Below are 14,879 nucleotides of genomic sequence, written 5' to 3' on the forward strand. Positions count from 1 at the left end.
TTTTTTCAACAAAAAAGAATTGACATATACACCTTCTGGTGGACGAGATATTTATCTCAATTTTTGTTGTTGTTGTTGTGGGGTTTAACGCCATTTTTCAGCACGATAGGCTATACATGGCGGCCAGTATTAATGGTGGAGGAAGAACCCAGAAAACCCCGGAAAGAACCACCGACCCACGAGAAGCTACTGGCAGGCTTTCTCACATGCCTCAATTTTTGTATTGAAGCAACTAAACAATAAATTTTAATAGCAGTCCTCAAAGAAAACATTTTACAAACATATCTAAAGAAGAACTAAATTCTTTACATACCTTATCACAAGACGTAAGTATTATTGTTAAAAAAGCTGATAAGTCTAGCACCATAGTAACAATGAATAAGGAGGATTGTAAGTAGAAGGATAATTAAATGATGAAGAATATTATACAAAACTTTACTATAATCCTTCTAAAGAAATTAAAGAAAAAAATAAGCAAAGGTATTGATCAAATCTCTATACATAGTTGTTCCATATATGATGAACTAGATATCTACCCAAATAAAATATGCACACCTCAGTTTTATATTTTACCAAAATAACATAAAACGGTTGATAAGTCACTACCTTTAGGATATCCAGGTAGACCCATTATTTCTACATATAACTCAGTTACAAATAATATATCGCAATATATTGATCACATTTTACAACCACTGATGAAATCACTACCTGCATATGTCAAAGATACTTTTGATTTCATTACGAAATTGAAATCTTTACCGAAACTAACTGAAAATTCATTCCTTGTTATACTTGATGTAGTTTCACTCTACATAAATATACCACACAATGATGGTATTGATTCAGCATGTAAATATTATCTTGAAGAAAATGAATATACATATAAACTATCAAAAGAACATGTTTGTGATATGATAAAACTTGTGCTAAAAAATAACTATTTTCAATTTGGTAATACAAACTATCTCCCAAAAATGGGAACAGCAATGGGCAGTCCTATGGCACCTGCTTATGCATCTTTATTTATGGGAAAATTAGAAAAAGATTTTCTAAATAAATGTCTCTTAAAACCATATGTATGTTTAAGATTTTTAGACTTTATCTTTATGATTTGGAGTTTTTCGTTAGAAGACCTTTATTATTTTATAGACAGTTTAAACAAATTACATCCAACAATAAAATTTACATTCAATGTGTCTAAAACTATAGTATCATTTTTGGACGTAGATGTGAAAAATGAAAATAATGACATTGCTACCATGGTTAATGTTAAAAACATGAATATTAATCAATATGATGAAAATTCTTCATGCCATCCTAAATCATGGAAAAACGGGATACCATATAGTCAAGCAAAAAGATATAGAAGGATTATTTCAGATGATGTTTTTAGATAATTTTTGATGGAGTTAGGTCAGCATTTTTTAAATAGAAATTACCCTATTGACATTATTAATAATGCTTTCCAAAAAGTATCTTCTCTTACACAACTTGAATCTTTACAATGTAAAATCAAAAATATAAATGAAGAAATCATTCCTTTTGTTATTGAATATAATCCAAGAATGCCTAATATAGGTAAGATTATCAATAAATATTGGGATTTATTAAAATTTTCATGTAAAGCAAGTGTTAAATCGCTACACAAAAGAAAACCCACACTTGTTTATAAAAGGACTAAAAATCTTAAAAGATTTCCTAACTAATTCTAAATTAGAAAAAACATCATATAAAATAGGATCATCATCTAAATGTAATAGACCTAGATGTTCACACTGTTCTTTTATTAATGAAAATACTTCTTTCAATAGTAATAATACGAAAGAAACATTTAATATGCGTTGTGATACTAATTGTGCAACATCAAATGTTATTTATTTGATCACATGCAAAAAATGTGGCATCCAATATATTGGACAAACCAGTCAACAAATATATAAACGTATAAACCAACATAGATCAGATATAAAAAATTATATAGATCAATCTTTTTCATCTCATGTTGCCGCACATTTTAGCAAAATTTCCCATACTTTGAAAGATTTCTCCTTTCAACCTATTGTTAAAGCTGATTCTGAGATGGAACGTCTGCTAAAGGAAACCTATTGGACGCACCATCTTAATATGGTATATCCAGAAGGTCTAAATTCACAAACACTATACGAAATTCACTAATCCTGTTCTTGTTTATTTTCTATTTTTTTTAATTATGTCTCCTGTTTACGATTAGTTTAGAATATTTTTATATTATTCTACTTTGCAGAATAACTTAATTGGTGAAAGTATAAACTAATATCATAAAAATAAGTTTACTAATTCTTTAAAAATGAAAGTGAAATTTTAAATTAATTTTCAGTATATTATGATTAATTATTTATAAAATACTTGATAGTAAGTATTATGCACGCCATACTTTTTTATTATATAAATTGGTTTCTGATGAAATATCGAACATTCATCAATAATATATCAAGATATACATGTTATACATTTTTTTAAAATTAAATTTATTTATTTTCTATATCTTTAATATGCATAATAAAAATATTAATAAAACTGTTTTTCTCTATTCAGTCATAAAATTATATATATATATATATATATATATATATATATATATATATATATATATATATATATATATATATATATATATATATATATATATATATATATATATATATATATATATATATATATATATATATATATATATATATATGTATATATATATCGAGTTACATTATTCCGTATTTTAGATCGTGGAACCGTCTTATTAGTTTCCAGATTTCTTATTTATGTCACGCACGTTTATTATCATGAGAGTTATCGTTCGTAGCCATTTCCGGAAAGGTGACAAGATAATACGAAGGATACATGAATTGCGTTTATGTCAAACTTATTCATAAGAATGTATGGTATGTTCATATATTTTAAATTTTTCAATCAGAAGTTTTCGTATTTAACAATCAAAGGAGCATCATTAACATTGTAACATTAACGTTTTTACAACTGGAACAATTCAATCAAAACTGCCATTTTCATTTCACAGTAAACGTGTTACAGAACATTGGTAATGCACAATTGAGTACCACAGGGGCTCTTGTCGTTGCTTAAAATTGACCTGTCATACATGTACTATATACTGACTACAAGGGAAGACACTTTTCTCCTTGCTCGCGCGACCTGTTTAAGAATAAACGCTGATAATTCAGGCTACGATTTGCGTTGTCCTACATGTAAGACCTTGGCGCTTATATTTATGTCATGAGCGTCAAGGTCTTACAGCCTAGCTAACGGTGCTGTGTTGCGTGTTTTTATGTCGACTAACATCGTTACGAAAGTCAAATTTTCAGGAATATTTTACACAAATGACAACTGAAATAACGACGCTTTTCTACAAAGTAAAGTCAATGTTTTAGTCAGACTTTACTTACTCTGATGTCTTTTCTCTAATAAATTCAAATTCTCACAAAAGAAATGGACCTGTTTTCAAGTTTGGTTGGCCTACATTTCTGTTGGCTGTAAAGCAATGAAAGCTGGGAATGCTGAAATCAGGTTAAGTTGAAATATTCATTAAAGAAACAAATAAAAGCATATGCTTATGCGTTGGTATGTTACTTACTGTCTTTTGAATGGATATGTGTAGTTTTTCAGTATTCTTGTGATTCTCAAGCAATAAAAGACATGTGAGAAAAGTCGAATTAGGCGGAGGGTTGGGTCACACTTGCACTCCTTGTGTTAATTTATAGTACCAATAAAGTGATTTCATGTTGTCAGAGATTTCATTGTACTTTATTGATAAAACATCAGACTCCTGTGGTAGTACACAAATATCCATAAGTTTCCATCTAGAAACTTTGACGTAGGGTACAGCAATATGGAGTCTTTGTAGTGAAAATTATATGTCACTGACACTTAGTGGCAATGAGAAGTGGACTTTGCATAAAACTTTGAGAAACAATAATTGAACATGACCTGTTTTTCTAGAACAGCTATTTGTAAATAAATGGATTTTTGTCAGGCCTGAAAACCTTTGACAGTAGTCCTACATGTAAGACCTCGATGCTGTTATTTATGTTTTGGGCATCTTGGTCTCACTGCCCAAATACCAGTGATGTATAGAATGTTCTGATGTCATTTAACATATCTCACACATTTGGCAGCTCATATCAGCGCTTTTCTACAAAGTAAAGGTATAATGTTTTAGTCAGACTTTACATATTCTGGTGTCTTTTTCCTACTAAATTCAAATTTCCACACAAGCAAATGGACATGTTTTCAAGTTCCGTTGGCCTACATTTCAGTTGGCTGGAATATGATGGAAGCTGGGAATACTGAAATTGGTTAAAAAGATGATAAAAATCTTGAATGAAACGAAGCTATCCAAACACTTTCTTCAATATTAATATATTTTTATTCATTTCGTTAAAGAAGTATACTTCAACTTAACCAATTATGGCATTCCAGGCTTCCATCACATTCCAGCCAACTGAGATGTAGGCCAGTGAAACTTGGTCCATTTCTTTTGTGAGAATTTGAATTTATTAGAGAAAAGACACCAGGGTAAGTCAAGTCAGACTAAAACATTATGACTTCACTTTGTAAAAAAGCATTGTTATTGGCTGCCATTTGTGTGAGATATTCCTGAAAATTTGACTTTCCTTATGATATTAGTCAACATCAAAACACGCTACACAGTGCCATTAGTTTGGCAGTAAGACCTGGATGCCCAAAAGTAAAATATCAGCGTCATGGTCTTGCACATAGAACTTCTTTGAAACTAGTTCCTGAAACAAGGTAGGGGTGTGTGTTTCCATCCATAAAGAGCATTTTATGTCAAAGACAATAAAACAATTGTACATTTAATTTTGGTAATAATAATTACAAAAAATTTCAGTTATAAACATTATGATGATCCCAAAATGAACAATGTGGAATATTTTCATATTCTCTGCTCACATATCTTTCTGTACATGTTGTACATCTATCTATTTATCTATTTTACTGCAGTTGGTTATTTAATTTTCTATACCGTATTTATTAATGTGTCTTAAGTTTATATCTCGAACCACTTTCTTGGTATCTCAGTAATTGGTTAAAGCAGTATTTTAAAAATATAAGACTTTGGTCTAATATTTCTCCTATATGTAAACCAACAGCCAGATTAAACACAATCCTGTATCATTTTTTCTAAAGCATATTACCATCCCATGTCTTAGCAAATGGCCACTGTACCACAATAAGAACAAATTTACCCAGTGTGACAAATGTCACTATATGACCACTGATATAAGTATAGTTGTATAACTAAGCATCGATTCTTTCCCAGCACATTGCCTATTCAACCCATTGTAGAATCCACTGCAGAAAACCACATGTCATATTCAGTGTCACGTAGCTCTTTGCGTCATACTTAGTTTAACTTTAATGATTAGTGAGAATTATAACATCAACAGAACTGGTTGAGATATCCTCTTCTGAAGTTGTATCTTACTTGATCAGTTTGTAATTCTGCAAAAATTAGTTTTTATCTTAATTTGAACCACACTCTTGGTTTTCAGGAAATTCCTTCTTATTTGTGCAAGACCGCTCCAGTGGCCTAGTGGTCAGTGTCCACCCTTGGGTGTAGGAAATCGTGGGTTCTAACCCCGGCTGAGTCATACCAAAGACTTATAAAAATGGTACTTGCAGCAGCCTTGCTTGGCGCTCAGCATTATGAGAATAGTGTTAGGACTGGTCAGCTTGGTGTCAGGAAAATGTGACTGGGTGGGACATGATGCCACATGTCTGTGGCATGATGCCCCAGTTCTAGATATCACGTTAAATTGTCACACTGCAGACATAGTACCAGTATGCACTGGCAGATATTTGTTAGGAGTAATCAGTAGAACAACCAGCATATACCCTGTTCTGCAGGTGCATTATTATATGGCAGATAGGATCTTTGTTGTTTGCAGTTTGACTTGATTTATACGCAAGTGTGTATATTATTTAAAAAAAGATAAATTCTAACCCAGTATATTTTCATTTTGCAGATTTGATTGATTCTGCCCTGACCATAAGCTAGAAGAAAGTGCGTATTAGAAGAGCCATCATGTATGACATGCCCATGAGCCTTCAGGAATGCTGCCTGGACTTCATATGCGACAACTTGGCCGCACTGTGTGACACATTCCAGCAGCCAGATTCCATCCTGACCAAACTTACCTTCAAGGACTCTGATGTCTTCTTTCATGGCAACATATCTGAGGATCTTCTTCGGACCTTTTGTGAAAAGGGGAAACTCACTGATGAAACTCTCTCACTCTTCGACCCTAACGTAATGAATTTAAAAAGGGTCTTTATAAAGGATGCGCATCTTTCAACCAAAGGTTTAAGGATATTGAAGACTCACAAAATTTCAGAGTTAGAAATTACAGGGTTAAAAAGTGTGACTGTGAATGATGTAATAGGTTGTCTAGGTGAGTGGACACTGTCCAATTTGAGAACTCTTAATGTTTCAAACAGCACTTTTGTGAACAGTACAAAGTTCTGTGTAGTTGTATCTCTTTCAAAACTTCGAAGTCTTCAAAGTTTAAATGTTAGTAACACAGAATTCAACAAGCATGGACTGGAAATAATTGCAGAAGATTTGCCATGCCTGGAAAGCTTGGACATTTCTAGTACTGCTATCGATGACATTTTACCCCTTCGGAAATGCAAGGAGAGATTAAAGTATCTGTCTATGTATCAGCTGCGTGCAGTTCATACCTGTGATATTGTATCTGTATTGTGTGAGCTCACAAAACTGGTGCATTTAGATGTGTCCGATGACACGTATCAGAGTGTTCAGTCTGTGATCAACCTCCATCCTTCCAAATTCAAGATTTCTGACTTGCTTAGTCGTACACATTGTCTGCCTAAACTTGCATCACTAGATATATCTGGAAAGGAAGGACTGAAAGAACCACTCCTAATGTAAGTTTAAGGCAGCAAAGATGATGGTGTGATGATGGGTATGAGTGAAGACAAAGTTTAATGCAAAATATAAACTTTAAGAAGCAGGGATTTTTTTGTGGTGATTCACAATATGCCCTAGTCCTCAATTATTTTTGTTTAAAAATCTTATCAGTTGACAAAACAAATCTTTGCAATACACATGACTAAAATTTGGAAATTTTGTATTACAGTGAAACCCCATTATAATGCAATAATTGAGGTCCAAAAATTGGATCGCGTTAATGCTGGGTTTTGCAGTATTTTACTTTTTTCAGAGAACAACTCGTTGGCACATATATGTATATTCATGTCCAATGTATATGATGAATAGGGTATCAACACCATTTACTATCGTGCCATCATGGCATGCAGTTCATCTATAATGCATGTAATTCATTGAAAAATTGCACACAAATTTACAATATTCAATAATTTTGTCACAGATAATTGTCTGAATTCAATGTCAGAAATATATAGCATGAACAGAGTATTAACACCATTTACTTGGCATCTGATATTGTACCGTTGGGGCTTGCAATTAATCCATAATACATATAATTCCATTGCGAAAATTGCATACATATTTTAACTATTCAATAATTTTGTCACAAATCATTATGTGTCTGAATTCATTGCGAAAAATTAACAGCAAAATTAGGTTAAGAAACATGAAGTGCATGTATGATTCATTACGTTCCAGGGTCTATGAGCAGTGTCTGTACAAATTCATACTGCTAAAATTTTCTCGTACGCATTTCTGTGTTCATTTATCAATTGTAAATTTCCAATAATTAACGCTTGTATGCCTATTCATTTGAACGACTACAGCAAGAATAATTAACAATCAACACATGCTTTTCAGCGTGCATAAAACTTACTTCAGATTTTGTGAATATCAAAAGAAATGTGTGAAAACTACTATACTAATCATTGCACAAAGTGCAGAAACTACTTGCGTTTGTGAACTTGCTTTTTTATAACGGTAAAATATTTTTTATAAAAAAATAGGAAATGAATGAGTTCATAAGCAAACACCATACACATGTAAAACCCAAGAACTAAGTGCAGTAGGCCTGCAGTGGTCATGAGTCACTTTTATAAAAAAAATTGTAAGTTGAACATATGTACAATTTCATACCAATTCAATTTCCAGCTAATATAGCGGACATTATTTATTGGTCAACTAATTCCATCTGATAACACTGCCAAGCTCTGCAAACATGTTGGCGGCTTTCGTTTTTTGATGTTTATTAAATTGTGAGAATTTTTATCAACCACCGCATTGTCTGCTGCTTCGTTGTGTATGCAGTTAAAGAAGAAACACACGTTGGCTGCTGTTTGAGCAACGATTGTATAGAGAATTAATTGAAGACAATGACAAAGACAAATTACTGGCTTTACTCATGGATCAATAATAAGTAACATGGTGAAATTGTTAAATTTCAGAAGTTATGCCATGATCTTGTATTAAAATTCATACGTGAACTCTTCCCCAAAATGATAATAAGCGTTGTACACACTATTTCTCGTATTTAAAAATAAATTTCTTTCTCGGCACAAGAAAAATACACATACATGTATTAAAAATTTCAGAAACCATGCCACGATTGTATTATAATCAAATTCATACACGATCTCTTTCCCAAAACAATGATAAACTTTTTATACACTATTTCACATAACTTTTTAACAAAAAATATTTTTTTCCCGGTACGAGAAAAATACAGTTACATGTATTTAACATTTCAGGAACCACGCCATGATTGTATTATATTCGAATTCATATGATATCTTTTCCCCAAAATGATATTAAATTTTTTAACACTATTTCGTGAACTTTGAACAAAAAATATTTTTTCATGTGCAAATGAATATACAAAATTTCGGGAGCCACGGCATGACCATGTTATATTGGAATTCGCGTTATGTCAGGGTCACTCTGTATTGTTTAAGTTTTTAAAAAAAATGGGGATTAGTACCATATGTATTCATACATAATTTGGATCCTCATGTTTGCCGAAACTCGTATTAGGTCAGGAGCTCTGTGCTGAGGGAAAAAAAACATAAAATGCTTAATGTGGTGGGCTGCATAAGCATGGACAGTTCTTTATCACTAATTATAATTAAAATGCATATTTTCAAAAGGATTGCCAACATGGCAGTGAGTCTTAAACCGCTGTAAATGATTGGGCTGTGGGTTTGACTCCTCTAGTAAGCAATACCAGTTGATAAGTGATTTCAGTTTATAATAATACTTTATATTCCTTGTTAATAAGTTTCTTATACCCTTCCTAATTATTATGTCCAAGTTACACCTGAAAAAGGAATATTTGCAAATCATTATTGACTTTTAATTTTCAAAGAACAGTCCTTGGATCATACAACCATGTAAAGAATCAAAGAAGCAAAAATTATCAGTTAAATGAATGACAATACATTCAGGCAGACAAAATTATTTATTTCAAAACGTTTGCAATAAGTTAATATTTGAAGATGTTGATTGGTACAAAATTTATGAAAATAAGGACACTTCACAATAAGGACATTATTTAGAAAATTGGAAAATAAAGTTTTCCCTTGTTATAACGCCTTTCATTATAATGCCTATAACTCTGGTCTTGAACAAGTAACAAAAAAGAATGATAAGCAACAAGTTTATTAAAATTCCAAAAATTATTTATTTCCCTAAAATACAGAGAGAAAATGTAACAAAAAAAAACCTTACGGTATTGCAGATTAAATTCAAAATAATCCTATAATTTCTAACACAAGTCCTAATGAATCAAGTTCTGAATAAACTTTACTGGTATTCCAGAAATAAATCCAATCCTGATGGCCTGGATATTAATGATGTGCCATTAGTTTTTTGATGAATCACAATAATAATATCCAAGAATATATCCTTATTTGAATTTCATTATAAATCCAAGCCTCTATTTCCAGAAATATTATTTTAGATGAGCACTTTATATTTCCAGTGAATAAATAACTTCCAGTCGAAATGAAATACTGGACACACCAATAAAGCTGATTTCTGCTTCAGATATTATTGCAGGGATAAATAATTTTTCCATTATCAAGATTTTATACACCTCTACCTGACCTAGGTCATAACTAGCAGTTTCTATTTTTTAAAAACCATTGCCTAATGGAAAATTTCAGTCTAGAAGGTTCCAAATGTTTACAAGCTACAATCCAGTTACAATTACAAGGTCTGTTACTAAAATTATATAATAAAGAATGTGATAAATAGAATGTCCCTGAGTCAGACCAAGATAATAATCCTAATATTTATCCTTCAATCAGAAAAAGATAAACAATGTTGTGTAAAAAATTGTCACTGATTTTGGACAAGGTCAGTTACAAAATACAATTTTAAATATCCCATAACATATCATGAAATAAATTAAAAAATAAATGACTACCAAAGAATGCAAATTCAATATTCATAACAGAACCCTGCAACCAAAATAGAAACCATTGTACATGAATTGATGTCATATGTATCACAATGTTTTGAAAGGAAACAATGTGTAGCTTAGTATTATATCTTTATTTCCTTTTTAAAACATAATTGTTTAACAAAAATATATGTATAATTACCATGAAATGGAAAAATATATTGAATTTACTTAAGCTTAAATTATTACTATAGATTGACAAACTTTTCATCACTTTCTTTACCATTAGTGTGATAGAAGCCATGGTTGGTAGATCAGTATCCCAATTAACACATTGTAATCAAGGATGACTGTACAAAAATAGATTTTAAGGAATTGTTTACAGATTCAGCATAAATTAAAACCTTTAAACTTATCCATAAACATAGGCTGAGGTGTTCTTGAAAATACATACTATTGAATTACCGATATCAAGGCCCAGTTTCATTAAACATCTTGCATTTTCTTCCATCAGTTAAAATTTTTAAATATCTTTCTTACTGCATGGTATGGATTTTTGATTTTTTTTCTGTGAACATTAAGCAGGCATTACAGATTAAAATATAGTCATAATATCAAGCAGTTTAATGTTGTTTTATTTCTTGGTAATCATTGAGAATTTCCTTAAATTTGAGAAATTCCTCAAGTCATTTTTTATGCAACCACCTTTTGTCGGAGCCTATTGTACTATAATCCTGTCTGTTTCAGTTCTACAGCTCATATCTTCACCAGACCTTGTGGGTAGCTTACACTTAGGTAGAAAACTATCAGTTTTTGGGGTAATAAGGTCCAAGATCAACTTAAAAGGGAAAGGATTAATCGATTCATCAGTGTATCAGTAATTTTGCCATACTGGTACAAGAAGTGAATCAATACAAAATGGTTCTTACCCTCAACAAGTTACTTTAATCTTCAGCAGTCATGATTAATTGTTAGTCATTTCTTTTCTTTAAACTGAATTCATCAGAGTAAGCTGTTGTGTTAGAAAAGAACAAATAATATTGACAAACTCCACTTTTGTACAAATGATCACAAGGTGAACAACTTGAGTGTTTTGAAAGCTGACTCTTTATTCAGCATCATGCTCAGCCACTTCAGCATATATCATCGTAAAGGAGGTATTCCAAACTTGTCTCAGTTGTATGATTTAAGTACTTTTCTGATCATTTAAAAGCCAATTTTACTTGTAGTTTCTCTGTTGCAAACAACAAAGATCCTGCAGCTCAGTGTTCATGTTGTTTGTTCTACTGATTACTTAAAGTGCACAGACCACAGATCTGCCATGCCTTATGTGATGACAGATCTGGGTCTGTTCAGTTTACAGTTGGACTTGACTTAAAAGCAAGTATGTATGGTATCTTTTGCAACATGGAGGGTAAATGTTAGATAAGGGTACAGTGTTCCTTCTTTATAACTGATCATGGCAGCCATAAAGGTTACATGTGTTACAATTTATGACACTTTACACTGAGGGGTGTTCCATCAAGATTGTGTCATGGAAGTGCATAAAAGCACAAAAATAGAGTATTTAATAATGTGAGATCACATTATAGTTGCTTAAAAGAGCAGTGTGAAATTAATAGTAGCAAAATTCTGTAAATATAATGGGATTCATTTACCGTATGTGTTACATGGGGGGACAGCAGTATACTAAGGGGCATTATAGTGTGGGACTGCAGTATTTTTAGTCATTTCAGAAAAGGCCAGAAGTTATTATGTGACTGCATAATTTATCAGCCTATTGTTTGCAAATTTGGTCCTGTTTTAATTTTCTTTGTTTTCTGTTTTCCAACAACAGAGAGTTTCTCAAGTCTCATCCTGGTATCCGATATCTTGGACTTGCTTTGACTCCGGCTTGCAAATACTCAGTATTCCTAGGTGATCAGGAGTCAAAAATTAAAGGAGACATAACAGTAAGTAAATTAAAATTGTACTTGACAGGTAAAATAAATCAGTTTATAGATGGAAAAATATTCAGTCAAACCAACTCTAAAGAGGTGCTACCTACATATTTTGCAAGGGCCCCACACCAGAATCTTTGTTTCCTGTTTCTTGATCCAGCATTCACATTCTTCATATCACTTTATTTGTAAAACAAAACTGGTTAAAGATGGCTCTTTTAATTATAATTTTGTTTTCTGTATAGTGTAGGCTTTTTGTCACCATAATGGCATATGTAATAGATTGAAATAAGCATATCATATAAATGTTTGATGGACAGAAAGCAGTGTCATAAAGAAAAGAATTCAGATTTAGGCTTATTTAATTTTCTCAATATATCTAATGCAGTTGATTATCCAAAACTTATTTGCAAGTAAAGAGTAAAATTTGAACCATAAATATTTCTTTTAAAAGTGGGTTTATCTTCATCGGTGCATCAGTCCATTTTGATTTGGTCACATTGCCTTTTATATTGTCATGGCTACAGCATGTAGACAAAAATCATAATGTGAAACTTTTGTTTCTCTTTGCAATATTGTTAATTAATTTTCTTTTCTTGTAATGCTTGTCATGTGATAAATATTTCCAAAGGTGCCAACATATAAACAAGTACAGTATTTTCCTTACTTTAATTAAAATAAGAATTGTTATGGGCATACATTTATCCAAGCATCTGTCTTAGTCATCATTTTCAGTATTTCTTGAAATGTTTTCTTTTTCTCAATGTCATAGGTTACTGGTGAAGCGGATGAAAAGCAGATTCTTGAAAGTTTGAGACGATACGCAAATCGGCCTATCTACGTGCAGCGGTCCCTATATACACTATTTAGTTTTACCCAGGCAATGTCGGAGCCAAGGGAAGATATTATTAAGGTAGAAATACAGTTATCCCCATCTCTCTAATCTATTTATGAAAAAGAGCATACTTTCTTGGTAGTTGATAGATATGTAAATTAGTCTTGGAATTTTACGATCCTTTTCCAGGAATGAAAGTTATGGTGGAAGATGATGAAATCAGCCTGGTAGATTTAGTACCTATGAAAAGAATATCATATTTGATACTGTCATAAAATTTACCTTCCAGATCCAACTAAGAACAATGTAGCCCCATGTCTGCCATCAAATTATGAGGCCGCAGATTAGGTTCTAGCTTGTTCTTCTGATTACTTCTAGCAAAATACATATCTATCTGATGGTATATTTGGGTCTATGCAGTTTTGCATTTTGATCAATGTTAATAACGAGTATGTATAGTAGTAGTTTAGATCATGATGATATTATTAAAAAAGTTTTGATGTTGTGATGCTCATGATAATATCACTGTTGATCTCCAGATGTTGTTTCTTCTTCATGATAATATCACTGTTGATCTACAGATGTTGTTTCTTCTTCATGATAATATCACTGTTGATCTACAGATGTTGTTTCTTCTTCATGATAATATCACTGTTGATCTACAGATGTTGTTTATTCTTTGGGAGAGCATGTTTCGTCATTTGTTTCATCTCCTGTCACATGTCATGAACTGTTTCTTTTCTTTTGGTTCAAGTGCTGGATATGCCATCCTCATTGTCTTATCTTAAGCAGGAAAACCCATTTGTGCCATATATGTTTCTTTTAAGTGTACTTCAGCTAAGTCAGTCACTGTGTCACAGGCAAGCGAACTCTGCTGTCATTGTTTTTCTCATTGTCACCTAGACATGTCATCCGATGCATATCTCTTAGTGTGCTTCAGCCATGTTGGTCTCTGAGTCACAGCCATAAGCAAACTGTCCATCAGTTTCCTCATCGTCAGCTTTGTATACACCACTAACATCAGTGTAACCACTTTTGACATCACTACATAGACATATGGCATTTTTCTCAACAGTTTCTTCAACAGCAATGTCTGTCTGTCATTACTTTTTCTCAGCCTTTTCCAAGTGCACAGAGCATTTCTTTACCACTTTCTGTCAATAATTTCAGTGTAAGATTTTGCCTAACTATGTAATCTTTCAGTCTTGCCAAATTGTCTCAGTTACATGAAAGTCAAAACAATATGGAGGCACTTAAGGTGGTATGATGATTCTTTTGGAGAATTTTGTCAATTGTGTATACTGAATATTTTTATATTTTTATTTATTATATATTTAAAAAGTGACACGTTCAGAAAGCCTTGTGCAGAAATATGCATTTATTGTAAATTAACAAAACTTCATGAATGTAAACAAGGCACATTGAAATCATTATTTTGGACAGAAAGAAAAAGAAGAAAAAAATTTACCTATTAAGAATCCAACCAGGATCTCCAGGTCAAAAACTTCTGTTAGTAACTAACTAAACTACCAGAGTCTATTATGAAAGAGGCATTATGATATTTTTTTTGTTATGGAAGAGGCATTATGGTTTAAGAGAGATGATTCAGCCATTTGAATCTAAAGTCAGATTGTATCATCTTTTGCGTAGAGTAAATTTACGTAAAGATGTTAAAAGTTTATCTCAATTGATCTGCAGTAATGTACTGCAATGAAAAAG

The 14,879-nt window shown here is 31.9% G+C and overlaps 1 protein-coding gene across 1 annotated transcript in view; it reads left to right on the top strand.

Moving 5' to 3' along the window:
- Positions 1-2,825: 2,825 nt before the first annotated feature.
- Positions 2,826-14,879, top strand: part of LOC149807265 (protein zyg-11 homolog B-like) — a 72,708-nt gene continuing 60,654 nt past the window's right edge. The window contains exons 1-4 of the mRNA XM_089964194.1: positions 2,826-2,921; positions 6,042-6,963; positions 12,223-12,337; positions 13,098-13,238. Coding sequence (XP_089820320.1) covers positions 6,101-6,963; positions 12,223-12,337; positions 13,098-13,238 — 1,119 coding nt within the window. The 5' untranslated portion in view covers positions 2,826-2,921; positions 6,042-6,100. The remainder of the gene's footprint in view (positions 2,922-6,041; positions 6,964-12,222; positions 12,338-13,097; positions 13,239-14,879) is intronic.

This window comes from Sinohyriopsis cumingii, chromosome 1, assembly GCF_028554795.1.
Source record: "Sinohyriopsis cumingii isolate HCF-2022 chromosome 1, ASM2855479v2, whole genome shotgun sequence".
NCBI classification, from domain to species: domain Eukaryota; kingdom Metazoa; phylum Mollusca; class Bivalvia; order Unionida; family Unionidae; genus Sinohyriopsis; species Sinohyriopsis cumingii.